This window comes from Glycine soja, chromosome 4, assembly GCF_004193775.1.
Source record: "Glycine soja cultivar W05 chromosome 4, ASM419377v2, whole genome shotgun sequence".
NCBI classification, from domain to species: domain Eukaryota; kingdom Viridiplantae; phylum Streptophyta; class Magnoliopsida; order Fabales; family Fabaceae; genus Glycine; species Glycine soja.
The window spans coordinates 50,122,086-50,137,835 of NC_041005.1; the positions used below are offsets into that span (position 1 = coordinate 50,122,086).

The 15,750-nt window shown below is 33.3% G+C and overlaps 1 protein-coding gene across 2 annotated transcripts; it reads left to right on the forward strand.

Annotated features, from left to right (window-relative positions):
* Positions 1–8,048: 8,048 nt before the first annotated feature.
* On the forward strand, positions 8,049–15,742 carry LOC114410305. Of its 2 annotated transcripts, XM_028374200.1 has the most exons (6): positions 8,049–9,028; positions 11,610–12,456; positions 13,009–13,248; positions 13,348–14,371; positions 14,644–14,727; positions 14,973–15,742. In XM_028374200.1, the coding sequence occupies exons 1-6, from the start codon at positions 8,494–8,496 to the stop codon at positions 15,627–15,629; spliced, it is 3,387 nt and encodes a 1,128-aa protein (XP_028230001.1). In that variant the 5' UTR covers positions 8,049–8,493; the 3' UTR covers positions 15,630–15,742. The 2 variants fall into 2 exon arrangements, with proteins under 2 accessions (XP_028230001.1, XP_028230000.1); XM_028374199.1 differs by having other exon boundaries at positions 8,050–9,028; positions 13,009–14,371.
* Positions 15,743–15,750: the final 8 nt, after the last annotated feature.

Genomic DNA, 15,750 nt, shown 5'->3' on the forward strand with positions numbered 1-15,750 from the left:
GCCTCCCCCAAATATCTATTTTTTTATTTATCCATCGACCATTAACCTCTTCTTAGTACTTCTGACTTTCTTGTGGAACCAACCAAGGAGGTGTGACAGATTTATAGATAAGGCTTGTCTTGTCTTTTAATTTAATTATGTAGTTTGATTTCTAAGTCAGTCTGAAAAGAAAATTATTTGCGTAGGGAAATCAAATTATTTATTTAAATAAATTTTTAATATTTTTAGAAAATAATTTTTTACTTTCAATTAAAAAAATATCTATAAGTTCACTAAAACAAAATATTAATTCACAAAAATAAAATATATACTTATATCTTTAGAAAATGTTATTGATATATAATTTGTGTGAAAATTCAAATTGTGCTCTGTCTTTTTATTTGGCTGAGCCATTTTATATATTGTTTGAAATAAGGAAAAGAGGAAGAAAGGAAAGGAAAGGAAATTAATACACATCTTTAAAAAAAAAATTCCTTCTTTTGGTACATATGAAAATAAGAGAGGAAAGAAAGAAAAACTAGAAGCCCCACGTTATAATTTGCTCTCTATAGTTTGGAGAGAAAGCTAAAAAAAAGTAAACGATTAAAATTTTTTATATTATTTATAATTAGTACATCATATATATACAATGGAAATTATTATATCTCATTTTTATTAGTTTTTTGTCTTTTTTTTAAAATACACTTCTTTCTATTCTCTCATTCTAACAATCATCTCATTTTGCATTCATTATCTCTTCTTTTCACTTTCTTTTTACTTGCTGTTATTTATCTTTCTTTCATAAACCAAACAACAAACATATATAATTGCATCTTGTTTGTCTTTTGCTCTTTAAAATTTATCACGTTGCTATCTATATTAGGTGGAAATATTTGTTTAGTTTTATAAATGACTTAAAAATGAAATATTTGTAGCTCTCAAACTGTCTGAAAAGTCGGGCATTTAATTCTCATTATTATTCCTGGATACTTTAACTTACTCAAAGAGTCAAAGTCTATGCTTCCAAGATTCAATTAGGTTCGTTGGATGAGTAAAAGCATAGAAACTGTTCGTTCATTTTTATTTTTTTACAGCAGAAACTATTCATTCATCTAAGAATCCATAATAATGTTTATTTAAAATTGATTTTCTTATAAAAACATTTTTTTTCCTTTCATGTTTGGCATAAAAAGTATACATCATAGATATTGTCATCTTAGGTCATAATTCAATAAGAATTCAAGAGAAACACGTTAATTCCAGACTTTTTCTTTCAATATGTTCGTTTCCAGTTTATAGTTTTTCTAACTTTTAAAAAAGGCTAACCTTTGCTATAGTCCCGCATCTACAAGCAATAATATCAGATGGTTCTTTCATCTCTGTCTCATTGCATGGAACGTTGAAATTACATGGATTATGATTGTACGACTAAAATGAATCTTCCTCATTTGTGGTTCTAAGTTCATCTTTCATATAACGACAGTATATTTGACGTCTTTTTTTTTTATGATGCTATTTGATGTCTCTTTAACTGTTCTGACGGATAAAATAGAATGGAAATAATAAACAAAGCAAGTGTGGGCCGATTCGAACATTGCACGTTAATCATGTTGGGCTTATGGTCCCAAAATTTAGACAGTTACTTAATGCACATCATTTTTTACTTGGTGCACCTCATAAGCTAAAATAATGAACCGCAATGGACTATTATACCCCTTGGTAGTGTTTTACTCAACAGGATAACAATAAGGGCATGAAGGCTTAAAAATCTGTTCACATTATATTGGCTTTGTTTTACTTTCGAAGAAGAATAATGTCAAACCATTGGAAAAGTCAAGGAAACAACGCTAGTTAGAGAAAAATACTAGAGAAAAATATGAATGATGCATATAATTTTAGGCTAGGAAAACAAGCATAGACATATGAATGACAATCAATGTGGTTATGTTTCATATCACAACTCATAAAATGAATGCTTAGTCCTCCACCATGTTGTTACCAGGGGTAGACCAAGACTCAGATGACAGGGGTAATCATAAAAAATAAAATTTATCTAGCAAATATATATCAATTTGTACACAAAATACTCATAGATTGATGTTTCAAAATATTAATTACATTAATAACCTATCAAAACACGAAACATTTTTATTAAACTTTCTAGTAATTTTCTTTTCAATGTATATTAACAAACATTCAGTCAAAAATTCATTTTTCATCTTGTTGCAAAGTGTAGTCTTCTTGACTATATTCATGACTGTGAAAGATCGCTCTGTAGTAGTTGTAAATCACAGGAAGTGTGAGAATAAGAGTTATCATCCTATACACAAGAGGATAAACTTGTGCTTTTCTAGTACTAACAAACCAATGACATAGATTAGAAATAATGACACTTTGAGAAACAAAAACTCCTTCATTTGTAACTTGCAAGAAAAATAAAGTTTTAACAATTATAGTTTAAAGAAAAAAAACTGATTATATAATAATAGCTAAAATTAATCAAATATAATATTAAGATGAGATTTCTTTTGCAAAAGATAAAATTGCTATATGGATTTTATAATTTAAAAAACCAAAGATAAAATTTGATTGTATATTTGGTAAAAAAAAAAAAACTGATTGCATAGTAATTAAAATACGATAAAATATTATATTTAAATAAGATTACATTGTTATTGATTTAATAGTTTAGAGAGAGAGAAAAATCAAGAGACAAAATAGATTATGTAATATTAATAACTAAAATTTTATCAAATATAAATTTTAGATCAGATTCTCTAAAAAATAAATAATAATCTATAGTGTGTATTATATTTGGAACAGTTTTACACACTCAGCATATGGAATTGGAACGGTTTGTACTTTACTACTAGACGCACAACAACAGGAGACGTGCTATTATATAGGAAAAATTCAGGGGGGCATGGCATTACTATATATATATTGATGCATATGATGTATGAGATGTTATTTATCTCTTTCCTTCTTCCCTCCAAACAGGAGTTTCATTTTTTAAAAAAAAAACATAGTATCTCTATGATCTGACAACATTTATTCGCAATACTCACTCTTTTTCATCTACATAGGTTTGAAATTATCTTACCATAAATATAATGTATATTCGTACTTGGTTTTTAAACTAAAAACTAGTTAAATGAATCACATTATAGTTGAGAAAGCAAATTTTCATTGGCTTGTACACTATTGGATAAAACAATATAATCATATATGTAAAATAAAGTATTAATTATTAATTTAATAGTTATCAAAACTACTTTATGACTAAAAATCAAGAAATCTAATGTTGCACATTTTAGGTAATTTAAATAAGGCTAAATTGTATTTTTTTTGTCTCTCCCTTTAATTATTGATTTGGGATTTTGCGGTTCCCCGAATTTATTTCACGATTTCAGTTTCCATTTGGTTCAATCCTCTATTGTTGCATATATTTTTTTCCTTTCTTTTTTACATTTTAATTAACATTTAAAATTAACATCTAACTAACGATTAAAAATAATTTAATTACAAAATCGTTTGATAATTTATTTTAAAATAGGTAACTCCTTATTTGCATTGTTATTTTAATTAGAAAATCCTACTTCAGTCTCATGTCAAATTATCAGTATCCATCATTCAAGCCTATATTTTTTGCAAACAATAAAACAAAAATCAATTGCATAAAATCTACATTAATTAACAAGTAACAACATAAATTTAAAAAAATGTTAAAAATATTCACTTTCTTGTAATTATACTTTCATTATTAGATGAATTTTAATTTGAAAAATATTGATCAAACTAAAAAAAATATGAATTATTAGATGAATTATCAACAAAAAATATTGAGTAGTCGCCTACATTGAGTTATCAAGGCTTCTTTAAGAGCTTTTTATTTCAATTTTACCTACATATATTTACATAATATCAACAATTAATTCACAGTCTTTGTAAGAAAAAAAAATGGGTAAAAACTCCGTCTTTAGTTTTATCTTTGGTGTTGTACCCTCTACATATTGATTTCACTTCCCATTTTAATTATAACAACCTACAAATACTAAGGTAGAAAATAATATAGGTTCAATAAAGATGATGTATGTGTAGAGTTATTATAAAATAACACAACAATCACAGGTTACCAAACGTGTTATCTTAATCTCTTACAACCTAGATATAAACATGGCCATGTTTTCTTCGAAGGAATTCCTAATTCTAAATCCCAATTCAACAACCTATCACAAACTTAAACACACCAGGAGGTGGTTGCAAGTTATACATATTCATGTGGTCATAGTCCTTGTAGACCAAGACCTAGCGCATGTGATTGTCGGGCCCGGGCATAACTTTTCATGTCAAAGTATATGGAGTTATTCAAAGAGGAGAACGAGTTGACTTTCATGTCGGAGCATATGGACGTAATTATATATCAAGTTTTAGAATCTTAGAATTGAATTTAAGCTTATCCAAAAGTTAGTTTCAGTAAGGAATTATTCCTTGTTTATATATTTTAATTTGACTTTATTTTTAATTATAAAACTTGAATTTTTTCCAACATCAAAAAAATGAAGCTAAAGGACGCGATCAAGGTGGAGGTGTGTAGGACTGAGTACAAGTTGGAGGTAGATTTTGTCCCTAACAAAATTTCTCACAAAAGGTATAACAACCTAATAATGAAGGTAGAAAAAAATATAGATTCAATAAAGTCTATATATGTATATATAAATTATTATAAAATAACACAACAATCACAAAAAGATTATGAATTACAAATTATTAAGTAAAAAATTGGTCTCTTTGTGGTTATAATTATGAATTAGGAGTATTCAAAAAACTATTTTTAATTGAACGATATGAAAACTGCATTGAACTAAACTATAAATAAATTGAATTGTTTTTTGTAAAAAAACTAATTATTATTTCTTAAATTCAGTTTTATAAAATTGAACTGTTATGATAAGTGGTTCAGTGCACTTGAACTGAACTGAAAGAAAGGGTAGATGGGATTTTTGATTGTTGAGAATCTATATTATTAGAGATACCTTGTAGGCATGTATAACTCATGTATAGCCTACAACAAAATCCAAAAAGACACTCCTATATATTCTTATTGAAAGGGAAGAGATGCATGGTATAATTTAATTGAAAAAATTAAATCTAGTATATGATGTTAGAATTAATGTCTTATGTGAGAGACATGTGATTTATGTAGGGATCAATAAATAAATAAATAATAATTAAGGATTAAATTGAAATTGAAGTAAATATGAAAAGTTTTTAGAGATAACTGTTACTTGATAGAAGTAATGGTTATAAAAAGGTTTAATACCCACTAAAGTGAAACAATGTCTTATTTGGGACAAAAAAATATTTTCTCTAACCCCTAATCATCACAAACGTCGTAGAGAGACATAAAAAATAATAAAGGAAACAAAATTTTGTTTCTCTCCTCTTTCAATGAATCAAAGTACATCAGAGAGAAACTTAATTATGGAGAAAAATACGTATTGTTTATCTATTATTTGTGAATATCATATATTTTAAGATCCTATTGATTTTTTATAATTGTTAATTTAGGAAACCCTTAAGACTTACATGTGGTATCAGAACATAGGTTATGAAATTTATGATTCTCCAAGATATATTCCATTTGATATACTTATAAAAAACTAAAATTGAAATTATATTTAAGTAAAAGCATTTGAAAAATAAAAAATTAAGATAGATATTTAATGCAAGGAAATCCCATAATTTAATAAAAAGGGCATAACTCTTTGAAAAATGAACATTTAAATTTAATTATAATATAAAAAGTAAATGAATTTCCAAAGCATTTATAATAGGATATATGCTTACTCCAGTCCTTGCATTTTGCAGATGCTGAAAATTTCATTCATATACTATAGAAATGATTAATTTAATCCACAAATATACAAATGATGTTGACAATTTCGTCCTTAAATATGAAAAATATCAATTTAGTCTACATATATACAAATGTACTGACAATTTAGTTTGATTGTAAAGTCATCTCTATTTTTGTTAATGTTGAATGCATATGTGACATGTTGATGGTGACATAACAAATCCATGAATGTAAGGAATGTTCCAGGTCAACCAACAATGTTTTGGACTAAATTGTCAGCAAACCCTTTTTAATGGTTGATTTTTAATTTTACAAAGATAATGAGTATTATGAGAAGAAGGTTATTCTTCCTAATTTAGGGCTAATACGTTCTTATGCTACGACAAAATGACCCCTAACAAATATAACTTGATGGCAAAATGGTCCATGACAATTACGTGAATTTTAAAATGCACATTAAATGGGAAGAAGTCTTACTTCTTCAATTCCATTCTAAATCCAAATATGAATCAATTCAAAATCTTAAACCACAAAACCCCAAACCTAAGAATTAGGATTATTAATTAAAAACCAACAAATCTCTTTAACCAATTAATTTCAAATTTCGAAGTATATGAAGGTTGAGTTCGCAAAGGTCCTTCTTGTAATGATCTTGTTCTATAGCTATGAAGGAGTCAAAGATGAGGGGTTCAGTCAGAGCCCGAAGATGAAAAGGTTGAATTCACGAAGGACCTTCTTATGATGGTCTTACTTTGTGGTAGAGGTGGCCTGATCGTAAGAGGCTACAGTGTAATTGAAAGAGGTCCTTCTTGCAATGATCTTGCTCTATAGCTATGAAGGAGCCAAAGATGAGGGTTTGAGTCAGTGCCTGAAAATGAAAAAGTTGAATTCACAAGGGACCTTCTTGTGATGATCTTACTCTATGACAAAGGTGGGCTGATCCTAAGAAGCTACAATGTAATTAAAGTTGAGGCTTTCTTTGGGTTGGAGGGTTTAAGAATTGAAAAAGGAAGAAATGTATACAAAAAAATGCATGTAAAATGGTCCGCCATTGGCTAGTGACAATGCAAAGGGTGGGAACAAGCATACTTAGCAACGACGAGTTGAGCCTCTTTCTCACCATTGGTTTCTTTGTTGTTTTTTTTTTTAATCTTAATTATTTTCAAGTGCATAAATTGGTTTGAACTTTGAAGGATTTGAAATTTGAAATTAATTGGTTAAGCAATTTGTTGATTTTAAGTTAATAATCATAATTCCTAAATTTGTCAAAGTTTTGCTGTCTAGAATTTTGTATTATTTAGATTTGAATTTAAAATGAAATCAAAGAAATAAAGTTTCTTTTCATTGAATGCGTGTTTTTAAATTCACTTAATTATCTTAAATTATTTTATCATTAAATTATATTGGTTAGAGATTATTTTACCATTGCATAAGAATGTATTAGTATGGAATCAAGAAGAACAATCTTTTTCTCAAAATACTCATTATTTTTGTAAATTTAAAAACAATCTTTAAAAAAAGTCTAGTGACAATTTAATCCAAATCAAACTAAATTATTAACGTATTTTCATATTTATAGATTAAATTAATTATTTTGATAATACAAAGATAAAACTGTCAACAACGGCAAAATATAAGAAGTAAATTAAAAATTTATCCTTTATAATAAGCATTTGTCTCCCTACCTGCTAAAAAAAAAAGCATTTGTCTCTGCCTGTAAAAATTGAAAGTACGTCAGTATTGTAGGAAAACTGTGAGTAATGTGTTTGGATACATGATGAGCTTTGGGAGGATTTCAACAATAAAGCATACATGACGAGCTTTGGGAGGACAATTAATAAGTTAATCTTTATCAGGTTTGATAAATATTATTATTCAATTAGATAAGCACAAAATTTAACTATAGTTTATCACGTGTACAATGTATAAAGTGAGAGTGTGAAAAATCATATATTTCCATGTCATTATTAATTAAAGATAAAACTTCCACAAAATAAACATCTTTTTTAGGATATGGAAATAAACAGTGTTGGTTTTGAAAAGCAATGTATGGAAGGAAGGAGATTTAAACTAAAGACCCCACGCGAGCACCACCACGAAACGCCGTGTCTATTTCCTATTGGAGAGCTTCGTAACCTAATTAACAGCACCGTGAACCAAACACGAAACTCGCGCCGCACAGGGACACCACCGACATAAGGCCAAACAAACGAGGGCATTTCCGTTAAAGCACACAGTTTCCCATTATCCCCACTCCCCTCCATTTCTCATTATTCATTAACGCCGATAAAGCAAAAAATACACCCTTCACAAGTTCACATACACGCACCCCAAGAGAAAGAGAGAGAGAGAGAGAGAGTCCTTCGCTTTTCGTCTACTGTTCAACTTAAGAACATTTACGCGCTGTTCCACATTTAACCCTAACCGACCAGAGTGTATACTTCTTGGACCTTCCCGTAATTTCGCTCACATTCGATCTCCGCGATCCAGTGTGTGGAGTCTCTCTCTGTCTCACTCACTCTATTAGGGCTCCGGCGTTTTGTTCTCTGTTACTCGTTTCCTTCCAAATTAGGGTTTCCGTTTCCGATTCACCAGACTTCTCCCGATTCGAATTCGCTGGGTAGGGTTTTGTTGTTCCGCGTCTCGCTTCCGCGATGCCGCGCAGTTCGAAGCACAAATCGAGCAAGCACAGTTCGCGTGACGCGAGGGAGCACTCCGACTCCGAGCGAGATTCCGGCGCCAAGGATCGGAGGAGCAAGGAGGAGAGCGGCGGCGGCGGCGCGAAGAAGGATTCGAGTTCCGCGGAGAAGCGGAGGCCGGATTCGAAGGACGCGCACGGGAACGGGGAGTATTCCGACGAGTACGCGTCGTCGTCGAAGCGGCGCAAGGACGGCGGAGGCGGGGGAGACCGGTGGAATGGCGGCGAAGAGGGATCGAAGAAGTCGAAGACGGTGGGGGATTCGAAGAGCAGGAGGAGGGACGGGAGCGTGGGAGTGTACGGTGAGGGCGAGGAGGTGAAGAGGAGTAGCGGGAAAGGGGATGGGAAGCATAGGGATTCGGCATCGGGGCGAATCAGGGAGGGTGCGGCGGAGAAGGAGAAAGAGAGGAAATTTAAAGAAGGTGGTAGGAGTGAGGAATCGGTTGATGAGCAAGAGCAGCGTGTATCCAAGCAGGTCTTTGAAATTAATGGTAAGGTAACTTGACCTAATTGATTGATGTTGTTGCATTTATAATGTCATGACTTGTTTTGAACTGAACTTAAGCACGTTTTGCGTGTGTTTGTGTGTTAAGAAGGATTGGCATGGTAATGGGTTTGATTCTTGGCTTTCAGTTTTTTGTGTTTTATTTGGATCAAAACAAAAAGGACAAGCCTTTTAATTGTGGAGGCACTTCCTTTTAGTTTAGCGACAATTGGGACAAGCCATTTGATGATTTCTTGTTATGTCTCTGAGTTGCCTCTCTCTGGAGATAGTTTTTAAGCAGTTCTGGAATTGTGTGACCAATTTGACTAGCGGCTGATGACTGCTAATTTAAACGTCAAATACAAGTATTTTTCTAGGTTGGGCAGATTAAAAATGCTGTTACATTTTTCCTTCTCCTTTGAGAACAAACTGTAACAGTTGAATATTCTAGGCAGTTCCCTGCATTCTACATGTTAAATGAAGTGATAAATTAACACTTCATGTTAAGTTTCAATTCATTGGTTGGATGTAGAAGAAATGAATGCTGTTCCGAGTTGATCATTAATTATAACTATAATTAGATTAAATAATGTCACTATAATCCAAGTTACATATCAAAATAATACCTTATCCTGGATGACTAATTCAAATTATATAACAAACCTTTTTCTCAATAACAGGAGGGAGTATTTTTATGTGAGAGTCATTTTACTATGAAGGATTATGATACGTGTTGCTTCCTCAAAATTTATATAAATTATAAATGCTCTTTGTACCTATTTCTCTCATAACACACACCTCTCTGTTAGTTAATAAAAGGACAGAATCTCATAACTCTCTGCTTGGACTTGTCACTCATATATGCAAATCTTGCATAAATGGCATGGGTTATTTTCTACTCTATATGGGCTGACAATTAAAAGCAATTAAGAATCATTGAGTGGGAAATTTAAAGGTGGTAATGGGGGATATATTTATTGGTTTTGGGTAAATTCCAAGGTAATCAAAGTGAAGTTTTCTATATTGTAGATCAAATGTGGTTATTTCCAAATATCAAATTTTCGTTGCTTGAGTAGTTGGCATTACATGACTTAGGCCTGAGTACTAGTCATTGAATAAATTAATATGATTGCATATAAATTTATTTTTTTTGTGTTGAAATTATTTTGTAAGAAAATTAGTGGCAACAATGACAAAGAGGATGCTACACAAGGTTCTTTAATCTCATTTCTTGTGAGAACTACACGTTTTCTTTATTGATAGAAAAGGTAATTTTGCCGGCAACCTGGCAAGTGGCAACTATGGAGTGGCTATTTTTCCTATATGTTGAAAATTTGTTGTGAATTGAGCATGGGTAATAATTCTTGTTTGTGTTTAAATATCCCTTGTGTACATGCATGTTTGAATCTAAACATATGTTTTTACTATCTTTTGGCAGTGGGCATTTATGTGTTTTTTGGTGTATTGAGTTGAAGCCGAATGCTCAAATTCAAGAACAATGTGTTATCCTTAGATCTGTAAATGGGACAAGATTGTTATGGTTTCTATTTGGCTCTATATTCTGGTATCTAGTAGGCAATTTTCCTGTCAGACATGCAGTGAAACTGCAGAGATTTGTTTCACAAATGAAGTCGTTTACTTTTTCTGTATTCTTTCTCAGTGTTTCTGATCAAGAGTGCTCCTGTCCTCTCTGATTTCTTCCAATCACGTTTACCTTCTATCAATGTGGCATAAATTAGACTAGTAACTTATTTTGGAGGGAAAAAAATCTTCTTAGGAAGTAGGCGTTGTACATCAAGAAAAAAAATACTTCAAGAATACATACATGACACCAATATTTTCTCTGGATATAATGCTTTGATAGATTCTCTTTACAATATTTTGATTGTGAAATACTGTGGATGTTTTCAGTATCATTTTTGATCCTTTGGGAAAGAAACATAGGATGCATCATATCATGTACTTTTAAATCGGGATTCGGCTGTTTTTTTGTAGCAATCTTTCATTTTTCTTACTTTCGTATTAGGTTTTGATAGTTTCATGAAATGTTTAGTGAAATTATTCTGTCCTGCAATCTCCCTGCAGCATTTGAATACGCGGTCAGTAAATATGCTATTCTAATTTGAATAGTTTAACTAAACATTTTTTCTCCTTGTTTTATACCAACTAAACTGAATATCATGTTGGGATAGATCTAGCAATATTGTTCAACCAGTGGTTGTGATTAAATGTCTAATTAAACTTTAGGATAGTTTATGTTTGACTATGGGATGTTAAATTAATGCTATATTTCTACCCATGCCTCTGGGGTTCTGGTTGTGAATTATTTGAAAAATTAAATAATTGTTTGTGTTGTTGATATATAACATCACTTGCAATGTCCCAAGCTCAGCACTTCCTTGAATGATGTTTGTGATGTGTAATGTTTGGTCCTTATTTTTTAATATTCTTTCTTGTAACACATTCCATATGAAGCACATAATTTGTTCTGGACTGTTGTATACATTCATATAATTTACTCAGGTTTGTTCAGAAGACATTTGTTGATTTTGATCTATGTGGATCTATGTGGCTATGCTTTTTTGCAGATTCAAAGAAAATTGATGAGTTGCAAGGCCCTGAACCTGATAATCAGCTTGAGAGGCGAACAAGGAAGAAGAGGGACGACTATAGTGATGGTGACAAGCATCAAGATAATGCTGGAGATGGTTATGATAGGCATTTGTCTTCTAGGGATGACATTGCCAAGGATGGAAAAAAGAAGGATGATAGGCGAAAAGAGGAGAAACATAGAGACAAATATAGGGAAGAAATAGACAGGGATAACAAACATCGACATGACAAGCAACATGATGAGCGCCCTGCTAAAGATCATACTACCATTAGGTCTGATGATAAACATGCTAGGGAAGAAAAGAATAGTCTAGAATCACGCCAAAAGAGAACCAGGCTTCCAGAGAGTGACAGGGACCATAACCGTGATCGCGACGGGGATCGTGATTTGGAATCTGTTCGGGATCGAGAACGCCACGGTGAACGTGATCGTGATTATGATATTGACAGGGATCATGATTATGACAGAGATCGAGATTGGGACTGGGATCGAGATCATGATCGTGACCGAGACAGGGATCGTGACCGTCGCCGTGATCGTGATGGGTCACATGTGGATGATAGAAGTGGTAGAGGCAAAGAGAGTGGAACAAAGAAAAGAACTTTGGATGATCGTGATGATTATAGTGACTCTAAATCTAGAGCTGTTAAGAGCTACTATCCTGATGCAGAGAAGAGGAGTTTGAGCACCAGCAGAGCTGAATCTGATGTTGATAGAGGAAGATCTCAACCTCGACAAGCTCATGCAGATTCATCTGGAACTAGCAATAAACACAGATCATCTCCTGCCTCAAATACACATATTGGCAAAGATGACTATAGGTACTATTTAATTTTGTTTAAAGTTTGGTTGAACCATTGTGAGTTCATTTTGTACTTGACTTTTATGTGGTATTCCCTTCCCCACTTTGTAATTTTCAGGTGGGTATCAGAGAAGCAGTTTTATTCATTTTTGGTTTCATTAGTTTTTCAGGGCATTGCTGCTTTGATGTAATAGTAGACTATGTTTGCTGATAAAACAATTTTCATGTGTAATTTGCTTTTAGGAAGTTCCAATGATTAACATATTCTACTCATTTATGATTACTGACATTGTCTGTATAAAGAATACCTTTAAGGTATTTTATATCATTAATAACTTGGTTTTACACTTCTGTATAAAAATGAGAGTTTTTTAAGCTTAATGAAGAAACTTCCCCTTTGCCAATAGGGAATTAAACAGTTTGTTGATTTATTATAATTAAAACTTAAAAAGTTTTGCATGCTTGGTTTAAATTTTATGGTTAGGTCTAACTTTTGCTTGCATAAGCTTGTAAGTATGGGAATATTATATCATGATTAATAGTAACCGGTTCCATTTTCCCCATGTTTCAGAAATGCTAAAGCGGAAGATTCAAAGTACAGAGACCCATCAGTAGAACAGAGAACCAAAGGCTCAAGAGAGGGTTACTCTGGGACATCAGATAGAGGTCCTAAATACAAATTAATGGAAAAACCCATTAAAATAGATGAATGTCCTGCTGGAGACTTGTCAACTGAAAGATCTTCCAGTGCCAAGGCTTCTCCTGGGGGCCTGATGGAAAGATCTCCTTCATCAACAAGCATTGAGCGCAGGTATGTGAATAGAAGTAGTGTTAAGCGGAATCTTGAAATTGATGAAAGTGGAAGGAGGAACAGTACTGATGTAAGAGATTTCTCTACTTCTGATGATAGACTTGGCTGGGAGTCTACTCTAGAGAAACCACTCTTGGATGAGCCCTCTCAAGCAGATTCATCTTTATATGGTAGGACTAATCAGAGCAATGCATCATTGATTCCACCCCCACCTGGTTTCAGGGCTACCTTAGATAGACCTTATATGGGTTCTTTAGAGGATGATGTTAGAGATAACTCTAATTCACGATACAGAAGAAGTAGTGAACCTGGATTTGGAAGAGGACATGGTGGCAATTCCTGGAGGGCAGTTCCAAACTGGAATTCACCAGTACCAAATGGATTTGTTCCCTTCCCCCCTGGGCCAGCTCATGGAGGTTTTCAAACAATGGTGCCGCAGTTTACATCTCAATCTCTCTTTGGTGTTAGGCCTCCTATGGAAGTTAACCACGCTGGCATTCCTTATCATATTGCTGATGCTGACAGATTTCCAGGTCATTTGCGCCCACTTGGGTGGCAAAATTTGATGGATGGTACAGGAACTGCTCATTTGCATGGATGGGATAACAATAATGGTGTCTTCAGAGATGATCCTCACATGTATGGTGGTTCTGATTGGGATAGGAACAGGCATTCCACTAATAGTCATGGATGGGAATCTGGTTCAGAGACTTGGAAAGAGCAGAATTGTGATTCAAAGAAGGAATTGCCTTCCCCTGCCTGCAAAGATGAACCAGATGCTGCCCTGGTTGATAATGGTTTGACTGATCAGACAAGTCAGATGTCTCAGGATGAACATAACCGGGATGAACTTGTTGAGAAATCTCCTGAAAGAAAGTTGTCCGGTCTCAGTTCTCCAGCAGAAGTACCATTGAACTCTTCATCCTCAACTGTTCTTAAAAAGGTGCCTGACACTTCGATGCCAATTGACAATACTTCCCTCTTCAGCCGTTTCTACCTTTCCAAACTTGACATTTCGGTGGACTTAGTACTGCCAGAATTGTATGACCAGTGCATGTGTGCTCTGAATATTGACAAGAATGCTACAGGTGATGCAGTTGCCAATACAGAACTATTATTAAAGGTATCCTAGAAAACTTTTTTGCTTCCAAAACATACAGTGCTTAAACTATAATTGACTTTCGTTTAGGCTTTTTCTTTTTTTGATGCCTTCCATAACTTACAAGTGATTCAGAGCAACTTCTAGCTGATATCCTTATATTGAAGCTCTAGAGAATTGATTTTAGTTTAAGTGAACTGGTGGTGTAATTGAAACCTTATTTATTACTCTCGATTAGTTTAATGCAACAAATCATCCCTGACATTATTAGTTTTTCCTGTTTTGTGATTTGACAGAATGGTTCAAGAACACGACAGAAATATGCTGCCACCTTTTCAAGGCATTCACCTTTTCCAGAAATTGATAATTCTATCTTCCAGGTAAAACTACTTGATCAGCTGCATTAATGGTTACAGAAATTATCTGTAGGTGAATACTGTCCGTCTTTAGAATTTTAACAATATTCTTCTCTAACCTTCAACTGTGGTAATAATTTATTTGTAATGAGAATTTGCATTATCAAGAATTTTATTTTCCTACACTTGTCCATTTTGTTAAGTTCTATGAATGCTTAAATATACTAAATTCTGGAGTCTTGATGAGTGAAATTTTCTCCAATTTGCAGAGAGCCATAGACCTTTACAAGAAGCATAGCATGAACCTACTTAACAAGGGGGAGGTAGATGATATTGCGGTATCCAACCAGATGCAAGTGGATGAGTCATTTCCTATTCCTAGTTTGGAGAATGGGCATGTTTTTGTCTCAGCATCCAATGGGATAAAAGATGTGCCAATGCCTACATTAGAATCAGGCAAAGTGGAAACTACATCTCCTGCAAAGGAGCAATTGGAAGAGATCAATCAAACCTACGGCCAAATGGAGGAAGATCATAACAAGACTGGCCTGTCTAGACCATCTTCTGGTTGTGCGAACCAAGAAGCAGCTGTAGCAGGTTTGCAAGAGAAAGAGCCCAAAATCACTTCTGATAAGGTGAATTCAGGGGATGCAAAGGAGGATTACACTTTGGCAGCTAAAAATGAAGCTCAGTTGGCCCCTACTTTGCACGGAGAGGGAGATAACATAGATAGCGAAGCCAAAACTACTGGTTTTGCCCGTTGTGCAGATGAAAAGCTGGGTTTTGGTGACACAAAGGTTAATCCTAATCCCTTAATTGTTGAGGATGGGTCTCCCAAAGCTTGTGATGCTTTGATGCCTGGTTCAAATGAGTCTGAGTCACTAATTTTAAGCCGGATACATCATTCTCCTGAAAGTACACATTGAGACAATTTCTATATCTTTCATTGCTTTTTATCCATCAGGTTTTAATTTCCTCCCTCTTTTTTGTTGCTTTCATTTTGAGCTAGAATAAAAGGAAATGGCATTCATATTCCCTAGAATAGCG